At 41.2% G+C, this 15,457-nt stretch overlaps 1 protein-coding gene across 1 annotated transcript in view; it reads right to left on the bottom strand.

The window, feature by feature from the left end:
- Nucleotides 1-15,457, bottom strand: part of LOC140918001 (uncharacterized) — a 152,269-nt gene that overhangs the window by 118,942 nt on the left and 17,870 nt on the right. Inside the window, exons 7-10 of the mRNA XM_078854475.1 lie at nucleotides 13,446-13,635; nucleotides 11,946-12,073; nucleotides 8,672-8,737; nucleotides 480-583 (exon numbers count right to left, since the gene is read on the bottom strand). Of these exons, the coding sequence (XP_078710601.1) occupies nucleotides 480-583; nucleotides 8,672-8,737; nucleotides 11,946-12,073; nucleotides 13,446-13,635 (488 nt within the window). The remainder of the gene's footprint in view (nucleotides 1-479; nucleotides 584-8,671; nucleotides 8,738-11,945; nucleotides 12,074-13,445; nucleotides 13,636-15,457) is intronic.

Raw genomic sequence — 15,457 nt, 5'->3', positions numbered from 1 at the left:
AAAAACTGGTCATAGAATCCAGATCTCCTGAATCCCAATCCAGCATCTTAACTACAAGACCATTGATCCTGTCTGAAAGCACATCTCAAAACACATACCTGTGAACCCAAGACAGGGCTTTGCCACTGACCGTTTGAGAAGCTTATTTCAAATATGAGCCAGCAGATTCCTTTCTTTTGGAGAGCTATGCAAGTCTTCTTGTGCACTTACCACTATATTCTGTCACAGAAATCACCTGGCTTTGTGGGAAGTGGGTCTTGGAATTGTTTGAAGACACTCTGATACATACTTTGGAAAGTTATTGAGATGCATGCTTGAAGGGGAACATCATCTTTCGGTCATTGAAATAAGACTCACAGTAGAGCAGAGCAGAACTTAACACAACTATTTTGGCGTAGGATATGATCAAAATAAAGGTAAAGGAAATACATTTCTTTACTTTCAAAGAATATAGCTAATCACTGTTAAAGGAATCTTACCAGTTGTCCCTGCATTTAAATGAAGATCTACGCCAAAGGCCTATTAAAGTGTCAGCAGAGAGACTTCGAAGCTCAAACACCAGACTCATGAAGAGGTCTGCAGTCTAGAAATAAAGGACGACAGTACAGGTTATATAATAGTTATAGAGGAAGCATGGTTCAGTGGATAGGGCACTGGAGTGGGATTTAGCTCAACCACTGAGCCTGCAGTGTCATCTTTGGCCACCCCTCTTCTGTGGTTCTGCCTCTCCTCCTCTCCTTTGGTCTGTCTTTTCTGTTTAGATTGTAATCTCTTCAGGAAAGAGACTGCCTCTAACTGTCTGCAAAGTCCCTACCACAATGGGGTCCCAATCTTAGTTAGGGGTCTTAAGGCACTACCACAATACAAATCAATGACAGTGTAACTGGGTACAGTTTAGAGCAGGGACCATCTTTTTGTTCTGTGTTTGAACGGCACTTGTTTGCAGTGTTCTTATAGCAGTTTTGGTCCCAGGATATTAGAGGGACAAGATGGGTGAGGTAATATCCTTTATTGGACAAATTTCTGTTGGAGTGAGAGACAAGCTTTTGAACTACACAGAGCTCTTAGATACAGCAGCTACACCTAGCAGACAGCACCCTGCACAATGGGGTGCTGCTGCATGACTGCAGCTCCAAGGCATTACTACAATACAAACAATACAATCACAAAGTGTAATATTATATGATACCTAGCACTTATGCAAAACATCATTTATCTTAGTGATTTAGTAATGGTTACATCTTCCCTCTGTGAAGTAACGCACGCAAAGCTGAGAGAATTTATTTCATGTCAATTTATTTTAAAACGTTAAAATTTGGGCCTAAATTGAACAGTGCCTCTTTTAGTATTTAGTTCATTGCCACATCAATGTACATGTAGCTGGAGCAAAAGAACGCTGGTTTGGAACTAAATCAAGTGTTCCAGTTCTAAGAAGGCACTGAAAAGCAGAGTGACTGAACTAGATTGTGTAAGTCTATGATACACTGATAAGGAGTGAAGAAGGGCTGCTTTTCCCAAGGCCCCTTTGGATGTATAATGCACTATTAGCGCTAACTTTCATTCTCCAAAGCCCAATGTTGGAAACAAGCTTAACTAAACAAGCAGATCTTGTCCAGTTGGCCAGTTTTTGCAGACAGCCATCCCTTCCAGGAATGGTCATAGTTAAACCTCCATGTTTGTCACCAAGGTCATGGATTCCGTGACTTTCCGTGACCTCCCTGACATCTGCAGAGGCCTGTGTGCCTGGCCCAGGGGCCACTTGAGCAGCTCAGGCGACCCTGGGCCAGGCATACCGGCTGCTGCTCAGGCAGTCTCGGGTACCCCCACTCCCCAGCAGGAGTAGTTTGGGTGTGGGGGGACTCAGGGCTGGGGGTTGGGGGCCGGGGCGGTGCTTACTGGGGGTGGGGGGTGTCCCCGGAAGGGCAACAGCAACTCCCCTCCCTAGGCTCCTACCTCTGCCTGCAGGCACTACTCCCGCAGCTCCCATTAGCTGCAGTTCCCAGCCAATGGGAATTGCAGAACCGGGGCTTGGGGCAGAGCGGAGGCCCCTGGGCTGCAATGCCCCCCCCCAAGCAGCTGCGTCCCCTGCCCAGCACCCACAGTGCCCCTGGGCTGCGACTCCCTCCCCTCACCACCTTAGTGAAGTATCTTGTATCTAATTATGGGCTTGTTTGTTGCAGGTCTGGCATCTATTCCTTGACCATAGTTTCTTTCCCCAGTCAGGTGCCTCCTTCAGGATGTGGCGAGTTCTACTCTTAAGACAACATTTTCCAGGTAAAGTTTTTCAGTACTCTTCATTCCATGCTTACTCCTGATGAGACTTATTTTGGAATCTACCTGGTCATCTTGGCCAATACTCAACTGTGATATTTTAAGATGGATACACTTGGAGAAAAGCAAATGTTTCTCTGTAGTTCTCATGGTCACTTTTAGAGCTGGTCAAATTTTTTTTGATGGAACACTTTTCCATCAGAAAATACGATGTCTTCAAAATCAAATCTTTCCAGGGGAACGTGTCAATTTTGATTAAATTTAGTTTAGAAAAACATCTAAAAATTAAATTGCCTGCAAATTGGAAATTCTGGTTCCTGTACAGTTCTAGTCACGTGTTCTGATTTTTTTCAACTTTTGTGTAGAGATTTACTATGGAAACTCACAAGTGATTGATTGTCTCCTTCTTTAATGGAAACCTTTTCCCTGAAACAAATACTTGTGGTAGATTCTCTTTTCATCTGGTTACCAGAGCTAGTCCCCCTTTTTTATGTCAGTACCACTGTCATATACAAATGCTCCAAGCTAGAAATCACTAAAACAAACCCTCAAAGACCATACAACTTGAAAGTAATGAAAATTGTGCATCAAGAAACCACATTAAACAAACGTAGGTCTGTATTCTCCGCATAGTGCGCACCACTCACTTAGTATAAATAGAGTTATGCATGCTCAACAAAGACAGTGTGCATTTGATTTTTATACAGGAGTCTTATCTATCCAAACCCCAATTATCTGAAACTCCCTGTTAACCACATACAGACTGTCCTCTGGTGGGAAGGGGATTACTTACCAAATAACACCTCTGATTTTGATAAACCCTATTTATTCCAAGTATTTTTGATCTCCTGTAGGATTAGGATGATATTTTATTACACCTGGAGACTTGTGTGTTTCTTTTAACATGCCATACATTTTAAGGTGTCCAAGCTTTAGTTGGTGTTGTACTTTAATTGGATTCATTTAAATTATTCATTTTGGATTTGAAAGGCTGTAAAGTAAAAATATTATTCTTACCCGAAAGACATCACTATGGGTCTTGTGTGTGTGTGTATATATATGTATAAATATATACACAGAGATTGAGAGAGAGAGAGAGAGAGAGTGGTTTAATTCTGCCAAATCAAAGCTCCAAAGAAAGGGGCAGACCTAATTTGGCTCCCTAACTTCTAGCTGTCCTGAAATTTCCTGTGATCCTGTACACTTGCAGTGGGTTTCTACACAGAACTGCCTCCTCAGTAAACAGCCCGATCATTTACATGTTTCTTACTATTTATGTGGAAAATGAGAGCTCCAGAACTGCTTCCAAGAGCAACGAGAACGTGCTATAATCCCATGCCAGAATTAGATTTTCATTAAAGCCTGCCAGGAGGTTTTCATTAAAAAGAAGCTGGCACTATGTAAGCAGATGGAGTAATCTCTTACCATATACCTTTTTTTGAGAATACTTTCACAGATCGGTGTGTGGGTATTACTCTTTAAGGTTTTGTTCTAACTGGACTATGCTCAGCAATAGCACATTAATCTTACCAAAATAAAATACACCAACAAAAAGAAAAGAAAAAGATAATTCCTGCATTATCTTTACAGGCACCTTCAAAAATGAAACCACCAAACCCTGAACATTATAAACTTAGGAGAGTCATTGATATCCTGTATCCAGCACAACATCCAGACAAGTATATAATAGACTTCTTCCAAAGCATTGGTAAAAATCTGGGTCAGAAGTTTACTGTACAAGGGATGGGCATGAGGGTGATAACCCAGTAGCTACTCACATGAGTAGCCTCACTGAAGTCAACGGGAGCACTTGTGTGAGTAACTGCTGACCAGTGCAGTAAGGGGTTCACAAATTGGTCTTATGCATCTTAGCAGTCTTGACTGTAGCTACAAAACGTCAATAGGACTCAAGCACTTAAGTTCTTTGCTGAATACAGATGGATTTACGCACTATGCTTAAACGCTCTCCTAACTGGGGCATGTGGGTGGCCATTTTTTATTCTCAGAGGTGCTGCAGTCAGTGAGAAGGAGATACACCCATCCACACACACTGTGCTCTCTCTTTATTGTGTCTCTTCCTTGTTGCTGCTTCCTTTATTCTAATAATAGTCTTTTTAGACTGAATAATACACTTATTTTGCTCTTTATAAATGGACACATAACAAATAATGGGTAACGTTTATAAATCCTGTAGGAGTTTAAACTCCACTGTCCTTCTATAGGACTGTGGTTCCTAAGTCTTTGAGACACTTTTGAAACTTTTACCCAGTTTCAATTCTAAACTAATGCAATAACTAAAGGACCTGATCCAAACCCATTGACATCAATGGAAAAATTGCCACAGATTTCAATGGGCTTTGGATCAGGGCCTAAGACCTAGGACTTGTAACTTTCCTGCTATCTTTAATATCTGTATCCCACTAGCTTAACTTTAACTACATGTACTATATAGGCCCCAATTTAGCATAGCACTTAAGCGTGTGTTTAATCCCACCCCTACTTGGCAAGTACATAACAGTTTTAAGATGGTGCTGAAGTCCTATTGACTTCATTGGGATTTGCACACCCTGAAATACCTTGTTGAATCGGGGCATTAGTTCTCTGATGAACAGGGTATGGGAGCACATGCAGGCTTAACATTAAGCATATGTTTAAATGCTTAACCTTATTATGGCCCTGATTTAGCTGACTGGAAATGTGCGACAACTAAAGAAAGGTCTGACAGAGAAGGAAAGGGATGAAAGTGTCCAATCAAAGTAAGAAAGAATTGCTGATGACTGGGGTCTAAAGAAAGCATTTCAGGAGATTGGGAAAAATGCCCCAAGCAATGATAATGTAGGGGCGTCATCAGACCAACTCCACTTCATTTCAGCACTCATCTTCAATTCAAGGAAGTTATATTTTTCTAACACATGTTCAATTTAAGAAAGAAATCTAAGACACCTTCAGTTTTCAATAGTAAGTAAGTAAGGTGAAGAGGGAACTATGTAATTCAGAAGCAGCGTGCTAATAATATCAGATAAAAGGAAACCATACTTGCATAAAACCCATACACTAATAATCAAGCTGAACCCCTTGTGACTTTATAAGCTCTAGTGGTTGGCAGCAAATAAGGTATTAAGATTTAAACAGAGTAAATGCTTGTATTTAATATCAACAAAAATACTTTTATCTGGAAAAAACTAAACATCTCTTCAGTTCATAGTTTATTACATTACCTCCCAATTTCAAATACATGCTAATATTTATGTTGTCAAAGAGGGGGAAATACTGTTTATGTTTTTGCTAGGATTACAAAATTTCTTGAGGTGTGTGTAAGAGGAAAAACAAATCACTTTTAATGCTGAGTGAAGGGTCCTCAGTAAGGTTACAGCTTACCTGACTACCCCATCTCAACACCACCTAACATCAAGGTTAAAAAAGACCATTGCAACCTGTAGTGAAGCAATGAAAGAATATTTGTATTTCTGGGCCAAGTTCAGTGCTGATTTATAACACTCACAATACTATTGAATTCACAATGGATGTGTCAGTGGAGAGGGAGAATGGTCCATTGGTTTGGGTGTTAACCTAGGACTTGTGAAGAGCTGGAGTCAAATCCCTGCTTTATCACAGACTTCCTGTGTAACCTCTGGCAAGTCATTTAGGCTCTCTCTGCCTCCATTTCTCATCTGTAAAATGTGGATAATAATAATTCCCTAACTCACAGTGGTGTTGTGAGGATAAATATACTAAAGATTGTCCTCCCATCACTATGGTCGTGGGAGCCATGTAAGTACCTAAGATAGATAAATAGTAGAGCTTTACACATGTATATGATTAATTTCTAACTAAGTAAAATAGGAAAACCACTCATAAAACTTCTAGAGGATAATGGAATCATGAGCAATAAGGATTGGTGGACAAGGGAAAGCAATAGATGGATTTGGGTATTGCTAGCATGTCTGCAGAAAACTTGTTCTCAACTAGTGCTGGTTGAAAAATTCAGTTCTTTTCTTGTGGAAAATTCTATGTTGAAAAACTGAAAATCCTCATCTAAAACCAAAAGTTTTCAGCCAAAAAGTGTATGGTTTTCACAAAACATAGGTACTTTTTCATGGAAAAGTTCATTTATTTAAAAAAAAAGTCTGACAAAATACAGTTTAGACAAAAAATTTCAGCCAGCCCAACTCATAACATTAATTCAAATGGCCTGGGATACAAACGTGATTCAGACTAAAAACCAGCAGGACAGTAAATACAGGTTAATAATTTACACCAAAGCTTGAACGAGATGCCTAGCGAGGTGCCATAGGGATCACTGTTAGGCTCAGTATCGTTTAGTATTTTCATTAAAGGTCTAGGAGAGGGAGTAAAGAGTAAAGAAATATGCAGATATTCAGCTGGGCGGAGCTGTGAACCCCAATGAGTACAGCGGAATAATACAAAGGTGCCTGAAAATAACAAAATGTGATTCTACTTGGAAAAATCAGATTAATCTCTGTTCAGGGGAGAATAATCCAACCTACCAATATTCAATGGGAAGGAGAAACTTAGGAAGTATTAATGCCGGAAGAGACTTGGAAGTGGGAACAGAGAGCAAATGAAACATAACTTTACAACACAGTAGGGTAGTAAAAAAAAGCTAACACAATTTTAGGCAGCATATGTAAAAGCTGGGGTAAAGGTCCCTCTCTTAAACAGCTGGAATGCACAAACACCTGGAATATTGTAGTCATTTCAGGGCACGGCATTACCAGGAGATATTGACAAACTCCAAGGAGTTCATAGAAAAGCAACAAAACTGGCTGATGGCTGGGAGGAGGAGATGGCTTACAATGAAAGATTTTAAAAGCAATCATTTTGCTAAGTGACAGCTAAGGGAAGGCATGATAACTGTCAACAAATATGTGGATCATGTAAACATCAAGGAAGGAGAGGAATTATTTAGATCCATACAAAAGTAGTCCACCTAAGGTCTGCAAATACTGCTTGACAGTGGGCTCCATTAAAGTGTGAAACAGTCTCCCATGGGAAATGGCAGAAGCCCAATCACTTGGGATATTTAAAACTAGACTGGACAAAACAGCAGTAGATGTTTAGTGGGGTGCAGTCCTGGCTTGGCATTGAGAGGGACAAGGTGACCTAACAGACCTGTTCCATTTCTGTCTTCTAAGCATTCAGGGTATGTGACATTTTCTGTTCATAACTGAGGCCAACTGTGCACTAAGAGTAAGTACTGACAAGTTCAGGAGGTAAGGAACAGTCGTAGCTGCTAAAAGCAAAGCAATCTATACTGTCTCCCCATCTCCTTTTCTCTTCCATTACTTATGTTACCAGGGAAGGATTCAGCTTTGCTTCCTAGAGTCAAAAGCCATGAGTCCAACTCACAGCACACAAGCGTCCACCCCACAGACACCACCCAAATTCGTACTAATTAGCAACTTTTCTGAACACTTTAGGAGTGAGGCCAAGGAATGAATGGGAATGGAGAACAAACTAACCTCTTGATCCTAGAGGTCACTCATCCAGCTCAGAGCTGGGGGTGCGGGTTGCTAACTGTGCCACTGTCCTTGCCGCACCACTTTGGTGAATAGAGGGCTGCATTCCCAAGGGCTTACACTCCAGTACCACAACGTTAATGGAGGCCACTGCAGAAGCTGCATCAGAGTCTCACGGCAAGAGTTTCTGAAAGTGACAGTTGCATCTCTCCTTTCTTTGATTTTTTTTTTTTAATTCTGTGCTTGTTTCGTTAACGGTCCATTAGCTAATCTCCATCCACATTGAAATTCAATCCATTCTCATAATGGCATTTTAAAAACGCTCAGCTTCCTGGGGAGTGACACAATTTCCCCCTCCTCCTTCACACTGTTCACTGTTTTGGGGGATTTTCCTCTCTATTTATTCTTGTTTTTGTTTCCTGAATGAAATGCATAATCTTGCTTCATTCAGAGCCAGACAATAGGGAGACAAATAAGCGACACATGGATGCCAAGGAATAAGTCTCCCAGACAACGCCATGGCCATTCCCATAACTCTCTTCCTGGCCCAGAGGATATTTTATTGGTTGGAATGAGGTGAATGAAAAACAGAAAAAGGGGGCTGGGGGAATAATACAGGACCCATTTCAAACTTCTTGTCACACAGAAGGAGTCCCATGGAACAGTGAAAACAGCTGACAACCAATTGTCTCCAGTGTTGGGACATGCATATTATGAATAATTTAACTCTCTTTCGGGCATTTGAACAGACAACAGCTACTTGTGCTAATCTTAGCAATTTACAAAACAAGCCTCCCATACAAGAAGTCATTGTGACTTTTTGGAGACACACATGACACTCAATGGCTACTGGGGAAATTAACTATCATTCCCTTGGGGACACTTTCTCCTAGATTCTGCATTTTAAAAAGGCTCCATACCTTATTTGAAATAGCTTCTTGAGTCCAAGGTGGCAGTATTATGACATTTTCCAAACAGCACAGAGCCTCATAATTTGTTCTTAAATGCCATCACACATTCCCTCTGCAAGGTCCAACACATATAAAATTAATCACTCATTTAGGAGGAGAGGTTACTTTTGTAGCTCTGCTAGTCACACTTTGCTCCCGGCTGTTCAGCTAAAGGGGCAGCCAAACTACCCAATACTCAGGGAATGTTCTATCATGCCAAACAAAGATCCAGGCAGTCCTCCTTCCTTCTCCCCAGCCTTATTCTTACTCACTGGCCTTTGCTGGCCTGTGTTACAAGGGTCAAACAATTAGAGCCACCTAATAGTCTAGGAGTAACTACTGAGATTGTAACTTAGCATGGTTGACTTGGAGTCCCCCTGTTCCAGTTGTGACTGTGACCTCTCTCCCCAACCCTATCCCTTAACCCCGAGTCTCATGCCACACTGAACAAATACCTGTACTCACCCTTTGAGCTCATTAACCATTGACCAGAACCAAATATTGCCTGAGAGGTCCACACTCCCTCAGTGGAGACAAGAGAGTTTTGCTTGAAGTGTGCTAGGCTGCTTTGAGCGGATTAAGGCCCCATGGAAGTGGGCCCATTCCTGCCAGGCATCGAACACCCACAGCTCTCATTGAGATCCATGTTTTACAGGATTGGACTGACAGGGCCAAATTCTCCACTCACTCTGTGCTGATGTAAATCTGGAGTGGCTCTTTTACACCAGCATAGCTGACAGCAGGATATGATCCATAATCTTTATGGTAATTGAAACGTAAGTAATGGGTCAGATTAACCACCCCCCTTGGACTGCAAGCATGGACAGTGCCTACGGACAACGCCCTATATACCTGCCTGGGGTCCCTCCGGATTATTGCAACATCAAATCACACAGACCTTAGGCTAAACTCCCATTGACCTCAAGGATCAAGCCCTTCACAACACCACTTTATCATCCTAGTCCCTATGTTACACAATTAGACTGAATAACGAACAGAGCAAGAGAGTGAAGCCATCCTCTCCCTGCCCCCCAAAAACAAAGATGTGTGACAGCAAATGGTGAGTGGAGGCTCCCAAGACACCCTTTACATTTAACAAATCCGTTTACAGGGATCTTTCATCTCAATTCTGGAGGCTGGAAGAGAATCTCAACACGAGATCATGCCAGCAGTACTCAAACCCATCAGCCAGTGCTTTATGACAATGCTAACTGCTAATCCAAACATTCCACTTTGGGTCCTCAGCTATACACCATGTGAAAGTGTCATTCTCCTATTTTATTAAAATTAATACAGAGTAATGAAACTCTGAGACATTTAAAATTATTACATGTAAAGTAGCACCTCATACATTTTTCCAGCCTTTTAAAATGGTTAGTTAAATAGATATTTATTTTGGAAAGAATTAAGAATAAATAAATGAATATATTTTTACATCCTAAACACTGAACTGATTTGAAAGGTAGCTACAGTACACCATTCTCTCTCCTCTCTGTCTCCCCAAAGAGTTCTCATAGGGACAAATTGAGCCAAACCTCAACTCTGATATAGCTCAAATGAATGCAAAAGAGTTATGCCAGGGATTAATTTGGCCAACATCTATTCAGCATATTAAATAAATAGATACTCATCATTTTCCAGCTGTGTGATATAGGAAACCAGATATTTTGCAACAAGTAAAAGAAATTGTGGTCACCTTTGCGCTATTGCTTTAAAGTGATTTAGCATGATCTCACACAGCAATTGTAATATGATTACATTAGAGCTATAATTATGAATAGATATTTAAGTCTTTCCTGTTACAGCTCATGACTAATTCTGGAACAATTTTAAAAGTATTTATCATGATCCTGAACACTGCACATGCTCCGATGAAAACAAACATTAAGCTTTGGGCAACTACACTGCAAGGAACAACCACTATTTAATCTTATATATGTGCAAGCTTTACAATGGCACTCACCACCATAGTATTTGAGCCCTTCACTCATGCTAGCTATAATTAATTCTCCAGGGGACTAAGGGAGGGAAATAGTATGAGCCTTATTTTACAAATGGATAATTGAGACACAGAAAGCTTGAGTAACTTGCCCAAAGCTACAAAGGAAATTTGTGACCGGGTAGAAACAGAATCCAGCAAGAAGTCAGCAGGTTAATAATGGGTAGATTTGAGCAGCAGTCAGGAGTAGCTGATTTTCTTTATTTAAAAAAAATACTTTCAAATGATTTGGAACCATGTGTGCAAAAACTGACCTACCAATCCATATAATCTTGTTGCTGTTACCCATATCCTCCTTCTTTCCCATTGTTTGTTACGCTTTTTTGCTATACCTTGTTTCAATTTAGATTGTAAGTTTTCCAGGGCAGTGATCACGTTTTCCTCTGTTTGTATAGTACCTAGCACAATGGAGCCCTGATTCTGCCTGGGACCTCTCAATGATTACCAAAAAGAAAAGGAGTACTTGTGGCACCTTAGAGACTAACCAATTTATTTGAGTATAAGCTTTCGTGAGCTACAGCTTACTTCATCGGATGCATACTGTGGAAAATACAGAAGATGTTCTTATACATACAAACCATGAAAAAATGGGTGTTTACCACTACAAAATAGATAAGCTATTGCCAACAGGAGAGTGGGTTTGTGTGTGTGGAAAGCGGGGGGGGGGGGGGGGGGGAGAAAACCTGGATTTGTGCTGGAAATGGCCCAACTTGATTATCATACACTTTGTAAGGAGAGTGATCACTTTAGATAAGCTATTACCAGCAGGAGAGTGGGGTGGGGGAAGAGAAAACCTTTTGTAGTGGTAAACACCCATTTTTTCATGGTTTGTATGTATAAGAACATCTTCTGTATTTTCCACAGTATGCATCCGATGAAGTGAGCTGTAGCTCACGAAAGCTTATGCTCAAATAAATTGGTTAGTCTCTAAGGTGCCACAAGTACTCCTTTTCTTTTTGCGAATACAGACTAACACGGCTGTTACTCTGAAACCTGTCAATGATTACCACAATCCTAATCTTAATAAATAAGAAGATCATCCTATGCCTCTTGAATCCCCGATGAGTTCGCACCCTTCCTACTGAGGCTTTGTTCCTATGGAACGATTAAAAGGGACAACAACATTAGGATATTAACCTTCCTTTCTGGGAGTCATGGACTACTTGTGTGAAACACATCATAGCACCAAATGGTTGGTTATTCCACTAAAGAACATGAGGTGGATGTTTTATAAAGAAGGCTTACCTCAAAACTCATGCTGTGTGCTAAGCAGAGCTTCCGCACCAGTTCAGCCACCTCTTCTCCTGTGGACGGCTTCTCATTTTCTTCCCTTTCATACAGCATATTACTTACATAGAGATCACTGGAGTCCACTGGAAACACATGGAAAAAAAACAACTATGCAGCAGTCGATATTTTCTGTGGCCAACACTAAATCCCAGGGAATCTTATGCTCTGAGGCTATGTCTTCCCTGCCAAAAAAGGTGGGTTTTTACTGCGGGATAATTAATATGTATGTAAAATCCTAGTGTAGAGAAGGCACTGTCGTTTTGCAAGTTAAATAAATAAGGTCTACCATAGACAGGGATATAGCACTGATCTTGCCCAGCTACCTCACATTAAAAACTACCGTGCTTTGTCACCACTAAGATTTTACAGAGGACAGCTAACAAGTATTAGTTAAACCACAGTAAAAACACACCTTTTTTGGCAGTGAGGACAACACCTACAGCTTCAGTTCAGCAAAATTCTAAAATATATGCTAAATTGAAGTCAACGGATGTGCTTGCATGCTTAAAAGTAAGCATGTGTTTAAGTACACTGCCTAAGGGAGCATGTAACCTGCAAGGAAAAGTCATAGAAAGACATGGAACAAACAAGACACACATGAAACAAAAACCAACCACATACTCTCCTTCCCACACCTTGCCTGCCTGTTTTCATCGCTCCCCATCTACTTATGTCTTGTTACTGCCCCGATCCTCCATTTCTGAACTCCCAGTCAACTCAACTGGAATGTTGGGTGCCAAAGAGACATGTTTGGACTCTTACTATAAACTCTTAGGGGCCTTGTCTTCTTATGTCAGCATATGTATATGAATATTCTGAGAAATTAGGATTTATTTTTAAAAGAGAATAATTTACAGGGAAATATACACCAGTAAAATAAGAAGTTTCACCATTTAGGTCTCCACTCCTTACTTAGGCAAACTTCCCATTGACTTCCCATTGATTCGTTCTGCTAATGAAGACAGGCCCAGGGAGATGAGGCAATGGATGGAAACAGGGGCTCTACTTGGCATATTCCTTTGAAGACCATTGGAATTTCTAATATTTTAGGCACCATACACTGGGGAAAGCTAAGCATCACACTCTGCCACTGCAGGGGGAATATGTGCATCGGGGAGGGCCTGAATCAGTGTTACAGGTCCAGGGTTAGGAAAGACACAGAACAGGAGCCAGCCATGGAGGAATTCAGATCTGCAAGCTCTCACTTGTGGATACCAGCCTCACCATTTTTGGAGACTCACTTTCTTCCAGGTCTATAGAACCTCAGGGCCCTGTCTCCCAGAGCAGGCAATGGGCAACAGCCCAAGATCCACAGATATAGTCTCCCGTTCCATGCCTTTTAGCACGTGAAAGGAAAGATCTGGTAAAAAGGGAGTTCTGAGGCAGCCCATATACTTTTTTTTCCACCTCTCCCCAGGAAATCACTAATTGCTGTTACTGGAAATATCAAGTAACCTGTTTTGTACAACATCTCTGCTTCCACTTGAAGTAGTTTCAGTGAGGACTGTGTCTGTGTCTTCGCCCCACTGCCCTTCCTAGAGAAAGGTGTAACAAGACTGGATTCAGTGCATTTGGCCTCTGCCAGGATTCCATCCTTAAAGCTCTGAGCGCATTCCAGTTTGGAGGACAGGATCTGCTGCTGCAACTGAGAGAAACAAACATTTCAGAAAAACTCTTTGCAACCTCTGTCCATTCACACAATCTCTTCTGGGAAACACAGACTTCACAGAGGACCCAAGCTCTGCGACATTCCTGTCTCGACCTGTTGTGATTCCTAGAGAAGGATACATTAATAAGGTCCCAATTTCCGACCTGCACTTCCCTTTTCTGAAATGGAATTCACATGAACTTTCATTATGAACTGGACTCGTTTCATTTTATTCCATAAGGCACCAATTTTACCAGGTCTACTTTGCCAGCAAAGGTTTGAGTACAACAAAAAGCTATTCATGTCAAAGAGCTGACAGCTGGCTCGTACAGTAGGTGTGGTTGACTTATTTCTGTTGCTAGTGTTTGTAAAAAACAGACATGAACACTGATTGTGCTTGGGAAAGCCTTGAGTTTTTAAAACAACTTTTAGTGATTTTTCCAAAAACATGACATTTAGCTCACATACACCTCTTTTTATCCACAGCTTTCTATTTTTCTCCTCCAATTTTAGTTTTAAACCACCTCTTTAAGCATCATACATTTGGAGGGGTGGAGGATTAGCTAACCCATGAGTTTTAACCAAGCCAGTCCCTCCATACATTGCTGTCTGCTAATCAGTTATGTGATTAATGACTCAGTAAAAGAAGATCAATAAAATACATGTATTCATTGCCAGAAGAGCTCAGAATCCATTTTAAAACTGTCTGCTACTCAAGTTATTTAAGTCTTGCCATTCCAAAGAACCATTCTCAGCTGCGTAGAGATAGAATGTAGTCAAAAAGCCAGGTGGATGTAGTGACTGAATCAGGAGTCCAGAAGACCCTTATTACACTCCCCGCACAGGGGGAATGGTGTGTTATGAATGAGGCTGGGATCTGCTCATTGAACAGTGAGGATAAAAAAATAAATACTGATCAGCTGCCTCATTTGCTACTTAAAAACTAGGGAGATGGGCGCTCAGAAAAACCTCAGACAGACATATCGAAAGGTTGACTATGCATTGTCCAACCTGTGCATTAAATGATGAAGAAAGCCTGACAATACAGTTGATTGTGATTGTGCCATTAAAGATATTACTGTAATGCATAAATGCAAGGGGGCCGAATTAAAGTTGCATGAGCATAAAGGAACATGCTGTATTTGTCACATAACGTTCATCAAATACAACAGCAAATCTCAGCAAAAACAAAGGAAACTGATACAACCGCATTTGCTCCAACTCCTCAGACAGAGACAAACACCTACAAGATCTCTATCAAGCATTCTTAAAACTACAATACCCACCTCCTGAAGTGAAGAAACAGACTGACAGAGCCAGAAGAATACCCAGCAGTCACCTACTACAGGACAGGCCCAACAAAGAAAATAACAGAACACCACTAGCCATCACCTTCAGCCCCCAACTAAAGCCTCTCCAGCACATCAAGGATCTACAACCTATCCTGAAGGACGACCCATCACTCTCACAGATCTTGGCAGACAGGTCAGTCCTTGCTAACAGACAGCCCCCCAACCTGAAGCAAATAGTCACCAGCAACCACACACCACACAACAGAACCACTAACCCAGGAACCTATCCTTGCAACAAAGCCCATTGCCAACTGTGTCCACATATCTATTCGGGGGACACCATCATAGGGCCTAATCACATCAGCCAGAATATCAGAGGCTCGTTCACCTGCACATCTACCAATGTGATATATGCCATCATGTGCCAGCAATGCCCCTCTGCCATGTAAATTGGTCAAACCGGACAGTCTCTACGTAAAAAAATAAATGGACACAAATCAGACGTCAAGAATTATAACATTCAAAAA

Source organism: Lepidochelys kempii, chromosome 10 (assembly GCF_965140285.1).
Source record: "Lepidochelys kempii isolate rLepKem1 chromosome 10, rLepKem1.hap1, whole genome shotgun sequence".
In the NCBI taxonomy this organism is placed as follows: domain Eukaryota; kingdom Metazoa; phylum Chordata; order Testudines; family Cheloniidae; genus Lepidochelys; species Lepidochelys kempii.
Note: the sequence above shows the minus strand (reverse complement) of the source record. Positions and strands in the feature narration are given on the sequence as shown.